Genomic DNA, 22,036 nt, shown 5'->3' with positions numbered 1-22,036 from the left:
GAGAAATTAACTAACTCATCTCCTACTAGAGAAGGGACAGACGATGACACAACTATAAGCAAAGTTAAAAGAAATAATTACCGGTCTCAATAATTTTGGAGAGATCATTTTAAATCCGGATGCTCTTACATATGTATTAAATACATTTCTAAGAACCCAAAAATGAATATCAATAATATATTCTTATTACATTTCGAAGGATTTGAAGATAAGTATTTTAGAAAAATTATTTTCGACATTAAAAATATATGAATTACGATGCATAAAATTTAAAATATAGGAAAAGCTAAACAACAATATCGCTTTACAAGCTAAGTAGCGTGTCAAATTCAGAATCTTCAATAAATGAAGATGAATAAGCATATTTAATTAGAAAAATGAGTAAATATTTTAAGACTAATAATTTTGACAGAAAACAAGCAACTAAATTACTAAGAAAGAAGTAAAAAAAAAAAGGTAAGATGCTTCAACTATGACGAGGAGAGTTGTTACATCAGGGATAATTTGCCCACTAAAGAAAAAAAAAATAAAAAGAGAAAAGATAAAAACAAAGTCTAAGGAAAGAATACTTCAACTGTGCACATAATATGCTTGTATGATTGTCAAGTTTACCTTCTGTATAACTTACAATTCTCCACTACTTAGCATATAGCATGCTCTGTCACATGCCCAATAAACTAGATTAGAGAAGTAATATCCCAATCCTTATCTCCCAACTAGCCACCAAATTAGGGGGCTAACAGTTAGCCAGTTAAAGTGGGCTACCCCAGCATCAGGGAAATCCCTTCGAGGTAGGCCCCTCTGATCCGTTGTGTTTCCCATTGTTCCTCGACCACGTCCTTTCTCCCCTATCATCATGGACCGTAGGGTCCATTTGCATGCTCGTTGTGTTTTCAATCCTGCTTGATTCCCTCTTCATATGCCATACCTATTGTCGATCACCACAGTCCACAGTTCGCCATATTGTGCCCAAACTTCCTGCAGTAGAAACAAACATTCCTTTGAGTCACGAGATCATGATTCCTTGGTGGAAGTGACGATCGATGAAGAGTCACAATTCACGAACGAAGCAGCTCATCCCAAAACTTGACACTTATTTAATCAACCATCACGCCAATCGTCCCATCCATGCACACACCGGATAACTCTCCTCATCTGAAACGGATATGCAGAAGACGGAAAGAGGCATGCGAAAAGTAATCCCACATAAGAATTAGAATCAAACTCCACAAGCCAAGTCTTCCACCATAAATTAGATTCCCGAGGATATCAGCACGCGGTATCCCAACTTTTTAGCGATAATTGCGAGACCGGTGAAAAGTATATTCACATTCCACTCCGAGGCAAATGCCCTACCTTTTAATCACCAATCTAATCCAAATTAATTTAATTAACCCAATCAACTTGTGTTGTCGGCTAAAGCCTGTTTTGCCACTACGTGCTGTCCTAAGACTCGTGTCGTACAGTGCGTGACTCTGTTACGCGCCATTAATCCATCAGTGCCTGCTCCATGCATCGCCATGTACACTGTTTAACCTAATTTTGTCATACTTTGTCCGGAATTTAACCACCATGTTTTGGATCACTAACATTCATTCGACACGTCCAGTTTCATCAACTTATTTGGGAGTTGGTTTGTGATTGTTTGAACAGGGAGAATTAAAGTAATTGAACAGTAGGCTGATCGTTTGCTGTCCCAGAAGTCGCCGATCGATTTTTTTTTGGATTCGACTTTATCGTGAGAAATTTGCGCCATAAAAGGCGATGCAATCGGCCCTTGATCAATCAAACACGATGAGGACGAACACTCTCCTGCTGTTCTCCCTTCTCCTCCTCGCCACCGCCGTCGCCGTCCGCGACCTCGGAGGGAGTGATGAGCCATCCGAGAAGGACGCGGTGGGCACCGAGAGCTACATCCCCGGCTTCGCTTCCGACCCCGGGTTCTACGGCGGCAACGCAAACGGCGGTGGGTACAGCTTTCCAGGGTTCGGCGGCAGAGGCGGCTGGGGAGCAGGCGCGGGCGGCGGGTGGGGCGGTGGCTACGGAGGGCCCGGCGGAGGGTACGCCCGCGACGGCGTGGTGGCGCCCTCGGTGGTGTGCGCAGACAGGGGGCCGTGCTACAAGAAGAAGCTAACGTGCCCAGCCAAATGCTTCACGTCGTACAGCTACTCCGGCAAGGGGTACGGCGGCGGAGGTGGCGGCGGCGGGTGCACGATGGACTGCAAGAAGAACTGCGTCGCCTACTGTTGAAGGGCGGCACGCACACGCTAGACGGACCCTCTTTTCACTATGATGCAGTAACTAATATATTTATAGCTTAATAGATCATGTAACAAAGAGGGCTTTAACTATGTTGTGGTGTGAAAGAAAAAAAAATAAAAATCTCTACTGGTGTGTAATCTCTTTCACTCGAGTGTTATTTTACTCGTTTGCTTTTGATCTAGTTATAAATCTGTGTGAATTGTTATTTTCGATCTCATTGTTAATGCCGAGAGTTCATGGCCTCCTATTAATTTTGGAAACTTGGTTGCTAAGAGTTCTTCTTGCTTACATGCTTCGGTGGTATAAGCACTCTGTGCTACTCCAACTAGCAGCATTGGATTATGTACACCTCTGAATAGAGGAAATGCTATTTGAATCATCTCAAAGGGGGATGCAAATGATGCTGTGATCTAGCAGCATCAAATGCAATTTTTTCCATATTCCTGTGGTCATGCTCTGATCCTGCTAGGTCGCTGATGAAACTTCGTTATCTCACTCGACCTGCGCACCGATCAGGTCGAAACCCACCAGGAGGAATGAGATGCCCTGGAAGAGGAGGAAGTAGAAATGTATTCCCTGGGCCGATAACAAACTCCTTGCTGAAGCTGTCAAGAGAAGGAATGCCAATGCTAGCTCCTTCCTGTAGATCCTGTTATGCTTTTGCTTGTAGTCCCTTTTTGCTTTGGAGGATGACTTCGGCAAAGTTTCAATTTTGGGTGTGGAGGCTTCTCTTAGGCTATCAGACTCCTTTGCGACTAAAGAATATAGATCGCCTACCGAAGACCGGCCGGATTTCTTGGTGACGACCCACTCATAGGCACTCCCGAGCTGGAACAGGCCTGATATCATGGCATTGAACTTGGTCACCGACATGGTGTTTTCGAAGAGGAGATAAGGAACTATAAAGGGGAAGGATCTTGGGGCAGGCAGGATGTTGAGGAAGGACATGATCGCCGGAATGTAGCACACTATCCATGCAGGTAGCTCAGCTTCCGGGACGAACATTGTCATCGGCAGGATGATGCAAAACAAGGTGAAGGAGTAGAAAGGCAGTATTAGTTTCCGGAGCAGGAAGAAGAGAAATATCAAGTTTGATTTCTTCCAAAACCCAATCTGCAACGAAGAATAAATAATCATATATATAATTAACATGTTCAGTTAAAGATGTGCTCAACATAAGAATCTATAATCATACCTTGGATCTTAAAATATCTGGTAAGCAAAGCCTAAATAACTGCATCGGGCCAGAATGCCACCGATGCTGTTGCTTCATGTAAGCCTCATATGACTCAGGCAATTCGCATTGGCACTGCAAATCACGATATACACTCTTGTTTTAAGTAAATTTATGCTATTTCCAACAATTGACAAGAATTTAATAACCTCGACATCATTGAGGAAGATGAACTTCCATCCTCTTAGGTGAGCTCTGACTGCAATGTCCATATCCTCCACGGTTGTTCTTTCAAGCCACCCGCCGGCATCCTCTAGTGCCTTGATTCTCCAAACTCCGGCCGTCCCGTTGAAGCCAAAGAAGTTGAGGAGCATTCCATTCACCTGCTGCTCCACCTCAAAATGGAAGCACAAATTGATGTTCTGTAGCCGAGTCAGCAGGTTTTCATCTGTGTTTATGAAAGACCATCTAGCCTGTACCAATCCAAGCTCCTCATCATCCTGCAAATTCCACCAGATCGATAAAATTCTAATTAAAAATCCATAATCGAGAATTTGAACACCAAACCTTGAAATGTGGTATCGTCCGCTTCAAGAAATCCGGCGACGGCTGGAAGTCGGCGTCGAAAATGGCTACAAACTCATAGTCCTTCACGTAGCTACAATTCATCGCTGACTTGAGATTTCCAGCCTTGTAACCCTCTCGGATCGCCCGGTGCCGGTAAATGATTTTGGCTCCGTTTTGCTGCCACTTCTCCACCTCTTCCTTGATCAAAGTTTGTGTTAATGGATCATCAGAATCATCCAGCACCTGCACCAGAAGGTTGGATCTCGGCCAATCTAAGTTGCACACTGCAGCAATTGATTGTTGATACACCTGTGGAAATGCCAAAATCAAGGAGAAGTGCGGTTGAGTTTGGGAGCTCTAAGAAAGAACGAGCTCAAAGTAACAAGCAATCAGAAAGCTTACCTCTTTCTCATTGCACATTGGAATCTGGATTAGCACCGCAGGGAAATACTCGCCGGTTTCGAGGTCCTCGTCGACGGCCTGCTTGGGCACGGGCTTGATCTTCTTGAAGCGGATCCAGAAGCAACCGAGACAGAGTATGAGGCGGTCGGCGCTTTGAATGAGGAAGAGGACCACGCAGGTGTCTGCGAGGAACTGGAGCAGCGGCGCGATGTACACTGTTCGGAGCTGCAGCCATTCGGCGTAAAGCGACTCGAAGAATCCCCGGACGCCGAAGGACGAAGGCACGACCGGCAAATGCCAGCCATAGAAGTGAGCGTAAACCTCGAACCCCAAAAGAAGCACCGAGAGGCAGAGGAAGACCTTGATGAAGGAGTAGAACCGGGTGCGCACTACGGGACTCTCGTCCGGGGGGAGCGCGGCGGCGTCGGAGTCAGTCCGGCCGGCGGCCACGCGCCGTCGCACTGCGGATGCGAGGCCGATTGTGGAGGACGCGAGGCTGGAGAGGCACCCGGCGGCGCGGTGGGCCTTGAGCAGGAGCACCCACGTGATCTGCTTGGCGTTCTTTCCCCGGCCGCCTTTCCTCGTCCCGCCGTATCGCAATAACTCCCCTTCGCCGCTGTAGTCCTCGTCATTGTCGGCGGGAGAAGAAATCTCCGAGATGGACCAATTAGGGTTCTCCATCTTCACTACCACGGACGTCCCGCGGTGGGCGTCCTCCCCCCACCAATCGAACGAAGGCGACATCACTCCTCCTCCTCCACTCGACCAAGATCCTACCTTTCTTGCAAAATCGTCTCCTTTTTCTGCTTCCCTTCTCAAATCTATCTTCAAATCTGCAGCTTAACAACGGAATCCATCTTCTCCATGATGTCGCGCTCTCTCATCTCCCATAAATTATAGCTCGGGGTGAGCTGCCGCCGCTCGCGCTGTCTCAACGAACGCGACCAAAAAAATTCCACCGACGCGAATCAAAAACAGTTCATCACGCCACCCACTGATCCGAGGAAGAAAGCAAACAGAGGCAGCGATGAACCTTACCAAGTACCAACCACCCGGCAGCTTTGAATTGGGGTTAAAGCTAAACTTAAACTTGTCCGGCGAAAATGGGCGAAGGAGGGGTTACAGCTGGAGATGGCGATGCTGATGCAATCATGGACTCATGGTCCACAACCTTCTCTGCTTTTACTCTCGTATCATCATCATCATCAACAAGAAAGCTGCAATTTTGTTACGAGATCCGCGTTTGTATTTCACACCGCCGAGGCGTTCCAACGTCTCCTTTTCTTTAATTTTTTAGTTAATCAACAAAATTATTCTGAACTTAATCTGTTCGATCGAAACTAACTACGCATGATATCAAAGGTTCAAACTTGAAACGAATCATAAATTGTTTCATTAAGCACCGAGAAAACCTGAAAAAGGAGGAATTTGAACAAAGAAAACGAACGACGAGACAATTCCCGTGGTCGCACGGATTTCGATGCCACCAGCTTTTGACAGAGGGATGGATCAGAGCGTGTCGGTGGCATCCCACCGCATGCACGTGATAAAATAGACAAGGTGGGTCTCATGTGGACCCCGGTCATGGCCGGGCCCACAATTCAACATTAGATTCTCTCAATCTAACAGCAAGCACTCCGTCTTATTATAGTTTTGTTTCATAATTCGGGTTGATTGAAAAACTATATTCAAAAGAGACGAAGAATCTGTCCAATCGAGTGTCAATATCAAACTCGATATTAAAAAAAAAACCTTTGAATTTAATTCCAGTTTTTCTGGTCAGATTTAACTGGAGTGGTAGAACACTCGTAAGAATGATATGCGCGCGCGCGCGCGCCCACAAAAAAAAAAAAAAAAAAAAAAAAAAAAAAAAAAAAATTCAATGAAAATTTTAAAGATAGGTATATAAAGTCATGGCCCATCATTTCACTTTTTGTGGGCCCTATCATTTTATGTGTCTATCCTTGAAATTTTCATTAAATTTTTTTCCTTGTGCATATCATTTTTCTTGATATAAATTAATGAAATTGGAAGGAATGAGTGTCGTTCTTGTAAATGCAAAATTAAAAGATAGAATAAAATTTCCACTTCAACATTGAAAGTACAAGAAAGGTTAAACTGGGCATGGCTCTCTTTTGTTTGCAATTCTGGCAAATATTTTTTCATTTTCTTAGAAAATTCTTTGTTATTAGAAATCATTATTTATGTTTAGGCACGAATATGAAAAAAAGAGAGTCAAAGATTAGATAAGCTTGACTCGACCCTATCTAAATGGTCTAGCTCGATTGGTAATATTATATTGACAGACAATTTGCTAGACCTGAGTTAGTTGAACCAAATTAATTAATGGCTCGTTTGACCGGAACAAACTGACCTAGATTCCGGATTGATGGATCAACCCTCCTCCGTCTGGATAGGATTTAGATTTGTTAGCTAAAAAATTCATATAAGCCCATTGGAATTCATTGGGCCAGGCTCTGATTAATTCGGCCTGAATAAATGTATTATTAAATTTATATTACAATCGATTTATTTGGATACAAATTAAAAAAACAATAATCTATCGTGTCAAAGCAGTGTTATTGTTATAGATGTTAAACTCAACTTTTGATAAGAAATGTTTTTTATTTAATAAATAAAATTAGAATATATGAAATTAAAATTTAATAATAATAAATAGTAGATGAGAGTCATAGGTAGATAAGTGGATATGCGATCTTAGATCTTAAAGGATCCGGTAAAAAATAAAAAGGTCCTTTGTATTCTTATAAAAAATTAATAAAATACTATAAAAATAATTTTATTAATAGAACACCTAAACTAAATATATATTTAAGAATTTTAAGATTTAAATAGGGAGATAGAAATCAGAAAATACCGTGGAGAGGAAAAGCACATATTTTTATAAATAAAAAAGTCTATAATATTTTATGATTTATATTTAGATTCTTTTTAATTATTTTTTTAACATGAATATTATTTTGTTAGTATTTATTTTAAAAATATATAATTTTCTTTCATAAAATGACCCATCTTTTTAATTTAATTTATTTTTACTGAACACGTTTTTATTGTTTTTAATTTAATTTATTTTTACTAAACACTTTTTTATTAACATTTACTTAAAAAATTACAAAAAAAAATAAAAGTAGGCACTGCCATAGGTGGGGCCCTGCACACCGACCCCACCTTGACTATCCCATATACAAGGTTAAACAAGTTAAAAAAAATGTAAAAATTAAAATAAAAGCCAAGGATTGTATTCTATTGAGGAAAATTTTGAAACAAACATATAAGATGATATAAATATATATTTAGATAATAAATACCTCAATTAGATTATATAAAATAAATACATCTATACATATTAATCAAGAAAATAATAATTGATAAATTTTATTTAAATAGAGTCACTCAACTTAATAAGACAAAGTCGTCCTCATCCAAGCAATGCTACAAATGTCCTATGATCCTAATTGAAATTTGAACAAGAAAAAGCAAATCATAACATGTTTGAATATTTTAGGATTTTTAAAATGTTTCCGAATACTTTATTTTTTTGCTTTAATTTACATCATCCATGATAAATACTTTTAGCGTGACTTGAATTTTCATTTCATATCTCGTCATTGATTACGTAAATTACCATTGAACCTTAATGTATCTCTCTTCACAACGAGTGTCCTAATCCAAACGTCAAGAGTCTACACACCATTAGAAATTATGCATCCATGATTGACATTAATTAATTTTTGAGTCTTTGACTAAGCATAAAACTAATTACAAGAATTATTTATAATTTTTTATTAGAATAATTTATCTCATAATAACTTTGTCTTTAAAAGAAAAATGAAATAATTAGATATATATATATGTCATAATCTTTCAACTATACAAAATAAAAAATATTTGGCACGTGATTTTATAATGCTCGCGATATGGACCTCCACTAATAAGAAAAGAACTGAGTAACTCTTTGTCCTTTTCTCCATTGATCCATCCATTAAATATATATTTGTTTTCATATGGCTACAAATTATAATTGAATACCTAAAAGGTTAGAAAAGAAATAATAAAGTTTGTATTTATGTAATAATATTAGAAGAATTTAAGTATTATTTTTGTACTCTAAATAAAAATAAATACATATTATATGGATTTTGGTGTTCATGAATAAATAAACTATTTATGCTACTCTTTCATCAATAAATATGTCAATTGACTGATTAAATTTATGAAGTTATTTATGCTACCTTTTCTTTTTAACATGAGGAATCTTACTATATATATATATATATATATATATATATATATAATTTAAATTTTGACTTAAATCGTTAAAAGTAATTTATATAATAAAATTTTAAAAATAATAGAGATCAAAATAAAACAATTTTTATAAATTTAATAGAGCTTTTTTAAAATAAAAATAAATAAATAAACTAACTATGTAATTATTTTGATCAAGCATATTAAATTATTAGATAATTTTAGTGGCAACTTGTATTCCATTAGTTTGCATGTAGCAATTAATGGTAGAAAGTAAAAGAATACAAATAAATAGTGTTTTAATTGTACGAATAGTTTATTTACATTACGAATTAGCTTTGATATTTATTATGAAAAAGGTGCGAGGAGAACGTCCAAAGTTAAATTAGAAAACAACAAAATTATTCTTCTACACGATAAAAATGAATTAAAACAAGAAATTAATAAGAAGAATACTTTTGGATTTGAATATTGAATTCTTTGCTTTGTAATATAAGTTTCAAGAAAAAGACGGGTTAAATTTACTCATTTGTCGACCAAAATGTATACGCTAATAATATATTAATGAGCTAATTAATGAGTCTAGTTTCGACATCAATTCAATTGGAGAGGCTGCGTTAGAAACGAATAATATACAAGGCGTCAAATAAATTATAGTTGAATGAGACTGATTACCAAAATCAAGATGGCTTTGAGAAGAATATGTGTTAGATCTAGTAATAAGTTAGATTATTAAGAGTCCTAAAGTGGTTTGTAAATGAATGAATTATGATAAGAGAAAGATTAAATTAGTTAGAGCCAATTAAGTGAAAATTAATAGAGTTATTCCAAATATATATTATATACATAGTTGTATGGGATAAAAACTATTTTTGATAAGTATAATTTATTAGGAAATAATTATTATAAATAAATAATTATTTATTTACTAGTTATTATGAAATAATTATTATTATATAATAGTTATTTGTTTATTAGTTATTAGAGAATAATTATTATTAGGAAATACTTATTGTTTTCCTAATTTATGTATGATATTTATATATATCTATCATTGAATTATATTGTCAATATAAATACTGTTTTAGATTATTTTGTGCTTCCCGTTTAGAAAGGTTGCCCGACTAAGATTAAATAAACTCCTATGATTTATCCCTTCTAACGTGTGTGAGGCTATCCTAGAGAGGCTGCTAAGGTGACAATTTCACTTAGCCACGGATGGTTTAGAAGTTTGCCCTGTGGTGTAGCCGAGTTGGTACTCAAATAGGGTGATTTTTTACTGAACCATGTACAAAAGTTTGTAAAATACTCATTTCACATAGGGAAGTTTTAAAATAATCAAATTATGTATCTATTTTTGATTTTACCCTTATCAGTTGACTGATATTTTGAAGTAGTTGAATCGATTTAGTTATGTATTGAAACGTCTTAGTTTTAATCAAATCAGTCGAACTGGTTTTTTTTTTTAAATCAAAATAGATTTTAGATCAAATTGATTAATAGACCAAACGATCTCGGATTGATATTAAACTAATTCTTATGTGTTCGTCTATCTCTCTTGATTATATCTATGTCCTCAAATATCAATTTGACATTTGGTACATCAATCAATTTTGCCTAAAACCAATTGATGTACCAAATGATCTCATATTGACATGAAACTAATTCATATGTGTTCCTCTACCTCTCCTGATTATATCTATGCTCTCAAATGTCAATTTGACTCAATATATTGAGAGCGATGATTTGTTAAACACGAATATATTTGAAAATTTTATTTTGTGTTCAAAAAATTATTCCTCTCAATATATTAGGTCAAATTGATGTTTGAGGGTATAGATATAATCAGGAAAGATAGACAAACATATAAAAGCTTATTTTATATCAATCCGAGGTCGTTTAATCCATTAGCCGATTTTGCCCAAAATTGACTGATGAACCAAATGCTCTCGGACTGACATGAAACAAGTTCTTATATGTTCGTCTAACTCTTCTAATTGTATCTATGCTCTCAAACTTCAATTTGACCCAATATATTGAGAGCAATATTTCTTTGAACACGAATAAGTTTGTAAAATTTAATTTGTGTTTAAAAAATCATTGTTCTCAATATATTGTGTCAATTGGAGTTTGAGGGCATGTATAGAATCATGAGAACTAACTGAACACATAGGATATATTTTCATATCAATCTGAGGTCGTTTGATCCATCATCGATTTTGAACATGAATTAAATTTTTTAAATAGTTTTGAGTTCAAATATTATTCCTCTCAATATATTGGATCAAATTGAAGTTTGATAGTATAGATATAATCAGCAGAGGTAGACGAACACATAGGAACTAGTTTCATGTCAATCTAAGGTCGTTCGGTCCGTTAGCCGTTTTTAGGTATAATTAGTTGATGTATTTGACATTTGAGAGCATAAATATAATTAAGAGAGATAGACGAATATATAATAACTAATTTCATATCAATCCAAGATCGTTTGATTAATTAATAAACGTAAAATAAAAAATAAATATATGATTTAAAATTTTAAAATTTTTCTATATAAAATGGGTATTTATAAACTTTTCTACGTGGTTGAGTAAAAAATTATAAATAGTACCTGCCATAACAAAAAAGTCACGGTTTAATTTTCAACAAGTACAAATTCTATTTCGAAATACCTCGGGTCTAAGAAGATCATTCGGCTAAAATGGAATAAATCCCCATAATTTATCATCTTTCATAGTACGTGGTGCATGCTTCACCTTCTGCCACATGTGATTTACAAGTTTTATTAATCAACTGTTCTTTTGGTCAAATATTAAAGGCCTCCTTTATTTTCCTTTAAATAAAACAGTTTAAAATTTTTGTTTCAATATTATAACAATAATTAAAATAATTTTAATTAATATTAAAGTAATTGAAATTAAAATGAGAGTACAATTATTTTATATTAATTAATAATCCACATCCTTTCAAATTAATACATCGCGACTCTTCATTTCTCATCTTCTCCCAATTTCCTGCCTCTCAATCAAACCATCCGCCATGGACGATGACCGATCAGCCGACAACGATCGCCTTTCCGTCAAACTCGTCACCTTCCATCATCTCCCCGTCGCTAACCTTCTACCAGTCTCCGGCCCCGGCGGTGGTTTGAAAATTGAAACGTCAGTAGCGGAGCCTTCCCTCACCCTCGGCCTCCCCTGTTCCGACAACGCCGGCTATGCAGCAGCTGCTTTTTCTTATTCCGATCCTCACGAAAGCACGGTGGCCTCCCTCGACGCCGGCGCAAGGAAGAAACTCCGGCTCACCATGGAGCAGTCTGCAGTGTTGGAGGACAAGTTCAAGGAGCATGCCACTCTCAATCTGGTTTGCAAATTGATTTACTTGTCGAATGTGTATATTTTCTGATCCGACATAAATTTACTCGTCAGAAATCACGATTTTGATCGAGCGCTCTGTGAATTAATGCAAAATAGTTACTTAACAGGAGCAAAAGCAGGCTCTGGCTAAGGAATTGAAGCTCCGGCCACGGCAGGTGGAGGTTTGGTTCCAGAACAGGCGAGCGAGGTCAGAGTCAATTAATTTATTATATATATATGTGAGATTAACTGAGATGATATATCAAGTATAAGTAATCTTGTTTTGTGGGATGATTGATGATGGATTGAAGGACGAAGCTGAAGAAGTCGGAGGCGGAGCTGGAGTTTCTGAGGAAGTGGTGCGAGACGCTCAAGGAGGAGAACCGAAGGCTACACACGGAATTGAAGGAGCTCAAATCCAGGCAACAGCCGCTGCCGATGTGTCCGGCTTGTAAGAAGGTCGACCGGAACGCCGGCGGAGGACACGTGGTGGTGGCGAAGCCTCAACTTCAGTACTTTTTCGTAGAGCTGTAAATAAGTCAAGCCGAGATAAACTTTGGCATGTTCAAGCTTATTTGATATGGTAATTGATCCAAGTCAGGCCGAGCCTAAAATGAACTAAGCCTTTGAAATAATTATTCAAGCTTAACTTAGTTTAATTTTGATGAGTTTGAGATTAGCTTGAGTTTAATTCATTTAGATGTTATCAAACTTTTAATTTAAGCTTGACTTGAGATTGAGTTTGATTCGTTTAGATATTATCGAGCTCTCAATTTAAATTTGCTTAAAACATTGCCTTGTTTGATTGGATATTAAGTTTGATAATTTAAACTTATTTATTTATTTTAAAATTTTTATTTTTTTTTATTTATTTATCATGTTAATAAAAGTTTTATTAATAAACATGATTCACAAACATTAACGAGTTGAACACATATGTGTTTAACCTTGTTTGTTTAGTTAACGAGTTGTTCAAATTTATTTATTTAATCATTCTGGTATATATTGAATGAACATAAATAAATTCTTACTAAGTTGAATATTAAATTTATCTACGAACATTCAATTCATTTACAATCTTACCTTTTTTTATTACTCCTTTGCCCACTCTTGTGCAACATGCTCATAGCACCAATAACCTTCTCTCTCTAACTCTATCCCTCTATCTCTCTCTTTCTAATAGAGAAAAAAAAATACATGAGGTACTGTCATCATGAGGTCTGAGGTTTGAATCTCAATATAGTCTATGTAAATGTTTTCCTCATGCGCTAGTTACTATTCTAAAGGCTAGTATAGTCACCTGTGATTTATCTCCTCCGTATTGACCCTTGAACATTATAACCCTCGAGGAAAACTGAATCCTAGGAAAATCTTATTAACTTAAATTTATTATAACCCAACTCCTAAATTTTAAAATCTTAAACTCTAAATACATATAATATACTTCGTGAGCATCTAAAATTTTTAATCTTGAATACTATAACCCAAAAGGGAAGTCTGAACTCTAGAGAGAAAATCTTATTGACTTAAACTAGTTATAACTCAACTCCTAAATTCTAAAATTTTAAACCCTAAATACATATAATATACCCCAAAATAAAAATAAAAAAAACTTAAGACAAGAATCTAGGTGCCTAGACAATTCACACACGGGCACCTGGATCAATTCCAAGCACTCTGAGTTCAGTCCGAATGAATCCATAAGATAAGGTATATATATATATATATATATATATATATATATATATATATATATAGAAACAAAATTAATTAAATAAGAATTAATTTATTGCGCATGCATGTATAAATATTGTTGATATGTGATATGATAATTATATATGATGGAGAAAGAACAAGACTAAGGAAGTTTTAGGCCATCGTTTGCAAGATCATGTTCTGTTTTGTGAGCTAGCTAGACAAGGGTGATCTGTAAATTAATCTGATGATTAACTAGGTCATAATCGAATATTGAAATCATGCGATTAAATAAACTAAATGAAATTACTAGATTTCTTTGATTCTGATTAATTAAATAAATAAAGTGAAAATAAAAAAATTTGATCGCATAAAAAGGAGCGAAGACAATAAAAAGGAACTCTGATTTCCTCTAACAACTCTTTCATTGCCAGCAAAGTATTTCAGCTGATGACTACCGACTATATTAGGTCAATCAAAGAGGTGCAAAAGTATTTCAGGCGATGACTATCGACCACCTTGGATCAATCGATGAGTTAGGAAAACATTTCAGGCGATGACTCTTGACCACCTTGGGTCAATTGAAGAGATGCGACTCAATATCTTCATCTGTAGATAATGCACAATCTTAACACACATCCTCTATAGCTCGCAAGTTTCATCGTAGAAGCCATCTGCAACGTAACAGTGAGAATGTTTTATCCTAAGATTTCTATCGTTATTGTTCAATATATTCATGTTGACCAAAAAACTGGATCGAACTTTTTTGGCTAGTTATTCACACAAGAATACTTGCATTTTATTCACACAATCCATCTATAGATAGGAGTGAACTTTCTTGCGTTATGTTTGATTTCTCAAGTTTAACTTGAATTTTTTTTCACTTGTCTTAAAAATATCTGTAAGCTTCAAACTGGGTTCGGAAGAAATGGTAACCAGTAGATACAGAGTGTCGGACTAGTAACTTATGTGTGCTTAGTTGTGTGTCTTTTATATCGATGATGGATACCGTAAAGAATTTGATATTATTACAATATTGTCATTCTTTTGCTTATTTCAAAGGTTTATGCCATGAACTTACGTTGTGTATTACTTAACATAAACAACATCCATTATAATTCTTACATTACTATCTAACAATTACAAAGTCCCAGCAAGTACACCATGCGAACATTTAAAAAGTCACAAGTTCGAAATATGTCCAACTAAGGCATCCAAAAAGGTACAAAAGTTCATAATATTAGCAAATATGTACCTATGCGTACATCCAAATTGTTAACCTCCAGGCAACAACCTCTTGGCTAAGCTTAGCTTTCCCTTTTCATTGAGGCGCAAGAACAGTGATAACTTGTTATGGTTGTCTGCCAACAACTCAGCAACAAACACTTTCTCCTCCTCTGTTAGCTCTACTATCACCATCAAGACATCCAATACCTTCTCTTGTGCATTTGATATCTTCTCCTCCGTTGCTAGCTCTTTGATCAAATCCTTCATTGTGTCCTTGGTTATAGCAGTGAGGTTGTTGATGGCTTCGTCAGCTTCATTCATGTACTTTCATTTCTTACTATTGGAGGTTGCACCTACACTTAGTTTAGAAGACGAGGTGGGTGTTATAGACATTGACTCACTGGCCCCTTCAACAACATGAGATGTATAATTACCATCATCCGCCGTGTCATATGCTACTTCGTATTTCATGTCAAGGACATCTTGGAGGGCTGATGTAAATGTCTCGGCATGTTCACCTATTGCCCGGTCATTTCCAAAAAATTATACACCAATCCTGATAATAAGGCCACTGTTTGTGTCTCATTGATCGTGCGCTATGGTCTGATTGCAAGAATTAGGCAACTAATTAACTACACAACATTGTTGAAATCAATGAAGCATGCTTACATAAAATACCTGAATGATTGCTTCCCATGCTTCGTTAGTAGCCTCAACAGTTGTGTCAGTATCATTCTATCCTACTCCACTTTTGCTTAATATCGTGGCCAAAGTACCATGTGTTTTCTTCCACACATGTACTTTTGAGTTTATATATAGATTTCCACGTATGTTTGTCTGATTGCTCTCCCGCATTGCATTTTCCAATAAAGTCAAGTACCCAGCTCTAAATCCATTCTCATTTTTCCATCCCTTGGTGATAACATCTTTTAGGGCTTGAATTAAAACTTCTTTTTCATTTGCACTCCAACTACGTCATGTTTTTTCTGTTTTCTTGTCTTTCCCAACTAGACTCCCGAATGTTGCTCCACTATCCATAGCTACCCAGCAGATGATCTCTTATTGCTGTGTAACAGATATGAGATATGTGAAGTATGTTGATAAATATATAACACTTGTAATAGGCAAAGAAAGGAAATATAACATCACAACTATCATGTAATTCATATATCAGTAGATAATGTCATAAAATAATAATCATACCTCAGAGCTCATAAACATAGAATCCACAAAGGACAGTAATATATATCTAGCAAAATATAATGACTAAAGTTTGAAATACATCAATCAATTGATTATTATTAGTTGTTCCACAATAACATTACAAAGTTTTCTCTCCAAGCATCCAAGTCGTCTGAGGAGTTAAAACTATTTATGTAATCATCTTCTATGTCATGACCGAGGCTACCAACATCCTCATTGACTTCTTCCATAGGATCATCTCGCATTTGTGATCGGATGAAATTGTGTAATAGAATATAAGTCATTATGATTTTGTTTTGCCCTTTCAGCGAGTAGAAGGATGGACTTCAAAGGATAGTCCATCTCTTTTTTCAGCAAAAACCAAACACTCTTTCAATGACATTGTGAGCTTGAGAGTGCCTTCAATTAAATAACTCCTTATAATTTTGTGGCCCGACTGTGCGGTTGCCCCAAACATCCCTATGATATCTTACTCGTCTGTATAAAGTCAAGAATCCCTCAACATTTGCGTATTCATTATTATATAGATGATAACACCCTGCATTAATAGTTAAATATTACATTTACACTATTTAGGAAATCTTTTTGTAGATATTTTTCTGTTAATTCAACCAAAAAGGATATACAAGTGGTTACATCACCTCTTGGAACTTTTAATAAATCATCATGAGTCAATTCATCTCTCAAAACTTTAGCATTTGTTGTGGATCCCTCCCACCCAGTAATAACGTAAATAAAGATCATATCGTGGTCGCAAACTCCCCAAAACATTAACCGTAATAGTACCTTTTCTTGTTCTATATTTCGCCTTATCTCGGATTGGAACATGTGCGAGGATATATGTTCCATCCAAGGCACACGACATCCCTGAAATAAATCATAATGCAAATACTAATGTTATGTTACTATCGAAATATTAATGATGCATTCAACAATAAAAACTCATAAATTAAAAAAAAGGATTCAATATATTTTTCTGAACCATTTTAAACTTTTATTGGTGCAACTGTCGTCCACAGGCCCAGGCTTCACTAGCAATATTGGATGTAATTTCGGAATTCATCGTATAACTTCATGGAAATGTGTGCTAATTGTCTGTCCACTACGTATATTAATCATGACCAGTAACTCGATTTTTCTTATAATGCGCCAATATAGATAGAAACATGGTTACCTTCTCTTGAATTCATACATATCTAAATCTACCAGCCTCCAACAGTTGTTACCAAGTAACACAACCGTACAAATGCATTCCGATTCATCCTCAAGTTTACCCCACATTGAACATCTCCTACTTCAACAATCTTATGCAAATGACTCAATTGCACATTAATTCTTTGTGTCAGGGTGTACAAGGCTGGTGTTGTACGAGGTTCACGGTGTCATTTTTCAAGTAATCTCATCCGATGTTGTGTTAAAAGACATAACAGTAAAAAATTTCGACAAAGCATTTGGTGCAGCACCACAAGAAGTACAATGTTTCTACAACTAATGTCCATCTTCCAAAGATAATCAAGAAATAACAACAAATTCAGCTCAAGTACTTACAATAAAGTAACAGTAAAACACAATCTAACAAAATGTTACTTCTATGACAAATTGAGTATACTCTGCTTTAGAAATTTAATTTGAAGTTGTGACAACAAAGTTTAGTATTTTCAAAAAAAAATTTATGCGCTGAAATTTATTGTCAACATGCTCTTTAGTACTTTCTCAATTTGCTGTCAGATTTATTCAAATAATCTAACAAAGCTGTGAAATAGTATGCTTAAGAAAGTTTAGTGCACAACGATAGGATTTTTCAAACTAATATGCATATAGATAAACTCCAAACAACGAAACAAATATGCATATAGAGTGTTAGAACAAAAGGAAGTCACCATCGATCCCCCACCGCACTTCGTCTAAAACAATAATACTCACTTTTAAAAGTAATAGATAAACTCCGAACAATGAAATGGAAAAAAAAATGTCAAACAAGCACACAAAAATAACACCATAGCAATAGAGAGTGTGAGACAACAACATATATACAATGATTTACCTTTAGAAAGAGATAATTTTATAGAGATCAAGCACACCGAAGATAAAATCGCAGCATTTAGATCCACCCCTACATTAGATAATTTTATAGAGATCAAGCACACCGAAGATAAAATCGCAGCATTTAGATCCACCCCTACATTTTTCTGATCACTTTTGCTATGGCGCTGATATAGAAATGAGAAGACGAGAAATGAGAATACGATGTGAGTTTTTATTGCTAGGGCAAAGGCTAAAAGAGTTCTTTAAACCAATTATCATGATTACTGTACAAGTTGATATTAATGATACCTTGTCTGAAGTGTGATAGCTTTTCCAGCACCTACAATGCTATAATCACGGCATGATAGTTATCCTTGGCTTATTTAAAAACGAGTCAAATTGGGTTTAACTCATAATCCTACCCTAATCAACCATACCAAACAGGCCATAGAGAACTAATTGATCAATGACTAAATTAATTACCCTTAAATCTTATTACACTTAGAGATTGTAAAGGAGATTGACCTTAGAGTATCTTGTAGGATAGAAATGAACGAGAGAGGGACAAATATGTTGAATACACAAATGAGGAAAGTGTAACAACCTACGCTTTCCTATGTAGGTACAAAAATAATTGAAAACACACTTTTATCGACACTTATAGTGGATGTAGTTCGTAACTCGAGATTGGTGTCACTCTGACTATAGCAGTTGGCCATAGTAGAGTTGCGGTAGAGCGATAGCACAGAGACGACATGGTAGAATGATGGAAGAAGCTTATTTAGAAGTGATATCAAAAGAGTTGGTCGATCCCCTCTTTTATATTACATTGGAGGCGCCTCTAATGACCTAGGGTGGCTCCATTCGAGTTGATCCGATGCGAAGTATTCAAACTTTATCCTTATGGAGACGCCTTCAATCATCTGAGGGTGCCTCCATTGCCATTCGAGGTGCCTCCAACCAGGCGCCTCCAACAATTGAAACTTCATCTATGAAGTTTATATGTGTGGAGGTGTTTCCATCCATCCAAGGCGCCTCCAATGCCTCACTCGAGGCACCTCCAATCATCCGAGGCCTCGAGCATTGTTCATCCAAACTTCAATTTTGTTTTAAGCTCTTGTAAAAACGTGTCACTTCAAAATTACTTGCAAAATAGAGTTAACACATATGCATAAATTAATTTATGAATTAGATCCTATCTTACCAAGACCATGATCCAGTTTTCGTCTCAAATTAAATTTATAAAATGAATCTAAGTTGGATCAACGCCAACAATCCCATTGGGAGTCTTCCTCATTGGATCTCTGTCTTCTAGTAGTTTATCTGACCTTACCTGCTAAACATCATATCCTCCAGACTTGTTTGGACTTTCTCTGGTCCTGCTTAGTATCTGATCAACTAAGACTTTCCTACAACACCAAGTTAGCATAATAGATATAAAATATTAAAGTAAAGTAGTGTTAGCAGTATTCAAGATTCGTTGGTCTAGTCTACTGTATGCAGTCGACCGAAAATCATTCGATCACACATACTTAAAGTTCACTCCTCTAAAACTTCTCATTACATAGGGTTATCTTCCCCTAGGATTTTCCACTACCGAGATTTATTCACTGAGACTTTCCACTGCCTACTTCACTCACTAGAACTTTCACTATCTAACTTCACTCACTAGGACTTTCGCAGTCTAACTTCACTCACAAGGACTTCCACCACTTAGCTTCACTCACTAGGGTCTAGCTTCAATCACTAGGACTTTTACTGCTTAGCTTCACTTACCAGGACTTCCCCTTGTCTAACATCCAATTAGGACTACTCACTCAGTAGACTTCTCATCTGCTTAACCTTCGGTTAGAACTTACCCTTGTCTATCCTCTAGTTAAGACTAGTCACTTAGTAGACTTCTTACCGGCTTAACCTTCGATTATAACTTACCCTTGCTAGTCATCTAATCTTGACTAGACTTCTCTCTTCCAAACATGAATTCCTGTTTGGATTAACCTTTTGTCAAACTAACTAGACTTAGATATATTATCAAATATCAAAACCTTGGAAGTTGATTGCACCAATAGGTCTTTCACACTAATTTTGTTCTAATTTAGCTATATACGATAGATTCATTATTAGTGCATCAAAAAGGTGACAATTTTTGGTACCCGTCATAGTTTTGATGTGATCAACTAAGTCAGGTTAGGTCATGTTGGAGTTTAACCATGTGTCTAAGTGTGCAGGAGCTTAGGAGCACAGGAAATCGAGCGAAAGATACAACTAGTGAGAAGGATGGCACAGGAGAGAGCCGACGGGCTCGGTGCGTCTGAGGGACGAGGTGCTACGGAATAGTACACGGGCGGATGAGAAGGAGGCGCGGGGTGTTTCAGAGGGACGAGAAGCCGGAGCAGAAGATAGCTTGGGGAGACGAGCAAAAGACGCAGCTAGCGAGAAGGACGACACGGGAGAGAGCCAACTGGCTTGGTGCATTTGAGGGATGAGGCGCTGCGGAAGAGTACGCTGACAGACGAGAAGGAAGTATGCGGTGATTCTGAGGGACGAGAAGCTAGGAGCGGAAGGTTGCTCGAGAAGGCCAGAAGTTGGATTCAGGTGAGCCTTATTCCGAATGGTCGAGATCACCCAAGCGAGCAAAGTCGGAGAGGAAGACCCGGACTAAGGCAAGCGAAACCAGAGCGGAAGATCGGGATTGAAAGTGAACAGGATGTTGACTTTCTTAGTTCGGGCGCCCGGAACCCTTCCGGGCGCCCAGACTACGATTTTTATCCGGAATGCGTCAAGCACGATTTGTTGCGACGGGGATAAACTTGTATCCCTTTAAGGTACTCAGAACCCTTCCAGGCGCCCCGACTAGGGCTATAAATATATCCCTGGTCCCATAAGCAAAAAGAGACAAAAAAAAGAGAGAAACTACACTTGTAATACTTTACTTGTCTATTTAGCTTTGTGATTGTGAGCTTTGATTGCCGTAAGAGGCTTCTCCGTCCGAAAGAGAAATTATTGAGCTTTTCATCATCCTTGGATTAACAACTTCTTCGGTTGTAACTAAGTAAATCATTGTGCCTCTTCTCTTCCTTCTTTTAGTCGTTTATTTATTTTATGCAAGTGTTAAAGTCCAAGGAAGGTTGGTTTTGTTTTTTGCAGGGCTATTTACCCCCCTTTAACCTGCCGCCAAAGGGATCTACAATAACCTCATCCCCAAGAGTCCCTTTAGGACTGTCTCATGGTATCTAAAAGGGAGGTAAATCATGGAGGGTTTCGTCCAGCATAATGACCCTTTGTAAGTGTGATCTGTGATATATTTCGCACACGTTGAAAATTGATCTCATGATCTATTATAATAACATCACATATAAATACCAACGGTTAATATTGGAAGAAGAGCATGCTCCTCATCGATGCACACGTACTATTGGATTATGATGCGTGACTAATGTGCATGTTATTAGAGATTTGGAGGAAAGTTGATATCGCTTACCCTAAATGCTCCAGTATTACTAACCCCCACAGGATACAACTAGGTAAATCACTGGGACATTTTATCCTAACTTAGCAACCTTTTACATAGAGAAGATCAGACACCTAATAAGACATTTTACACTATTTAAAAATTAATTCTAAAATTTATTGAAATAATTACACATAAATATCAACTATACCAACTTACGAATAATAATTAATTTTATGCGCAAACATGATTAATGTGCACGTTATACCTTTATTAATCACATGGTATTTGAGTTATTGATTTGATATATGAGAAGACATGGGTGATTCTTTTTTCCCATGGTGATACGGTGCATAATGGTAGGGCTCGGTCGTCGGGAGTTAAGGAGACATGACAGTCAACAGT

At 36.7% G+C, this 22,036-nt stretch overlaps 3 protein-coding genes across 3 annotated transcripts; 2 read left to right on the top strand and 1 right to left on the bottom strand.

The window, feature by feature from the left end:
* The first annotated feature begins 1,768 nt into the window (after positions 1 to 1,768).
* Positions 1,769 to 2,408, top strand: LOC122034236 (glycine-rich cell wall structural protein-like). The gene has a single exon (XM_042593393.1). It carries the CDS (start codon positions 1,795 to 1,797, stop codon positions 2,248 to 2,250), a length of 456 nt encoding a protein of 151 aa, XP_042449327.1. The 5' UTR covers positions 1,769 to 1,794; the 3' UTR covers positions 2,251 to 2,408.
* Positions 2,296 to 5,913, bottom strand: LOC122034235 (probable xyloglucan glycosyltransferase 9). Its single transcript, XM_042593392.1, has 5 exons — positions 4,406 to 5,913; positions 4,004 to 4,312; positions 3,646 to 3,936; positions 3,458 to 3,571; positions 2,296 to 3,375 (listed from the first exon to the last, which is right to left on the bottom strand). The coding sequence occupies exons 1-5, from the start codon at positions 5,147 to 5,149 to the stop codon at positions 2,755 to 2,757; spliced, it is 2,079 nt and encodes a 692-aa protein (XP_042449326.1). The 5' UTR covers positions 5,150 to 5,913; the 3' UTR covers positions 2,296 to 2,754.
* A 5,756-nt stretch (positions 5,914 to 11,669) lies between these two features.
* LOC122034602 (homeobox-leucine zipper protein HOX11-like) lies at positions 11,670 to 12,648 on the top strand. Its single transcript, XM_042593916.1, has 3 exons — positions 11,670 to 12,037; positions 12,159 to 12,238; positions 12,342 to 12,648. Exons 1-3 carry the CDS (start codon positions 11,714 to 11,716, stop codon positions 12,562 to 12,564), a joined length of 627 nt encoding a protein of 208 aa, XP_042449850.1. The 5' UTR covers positions 11,670 to 11,713; the 3' UTR covers positions 12,565 to 12,648.
* Positions 12,649 to 22,036: the final 9,388 nt, after the last annotated feature.

Source organism: Zingiber officinale, chromosome 11B, assembly GCF_018446385.1.
Source record: "Zingiber officinale cultivar Zhangliang chromosome 11B, Zo_v1.1, whole genome shotgun sequence".
Lineage (NCBI taxonomy): Eukaryota > Viridiplantae > Streptophyta > Magnoliopsida > Zingiberales > Zingiberaceae > Zingiber > Zingiber officinale.
Note: the sequence above shows the minus strand (reverse complement) of the source record. Positions and strands in the feature narration are given on the sequence as shown.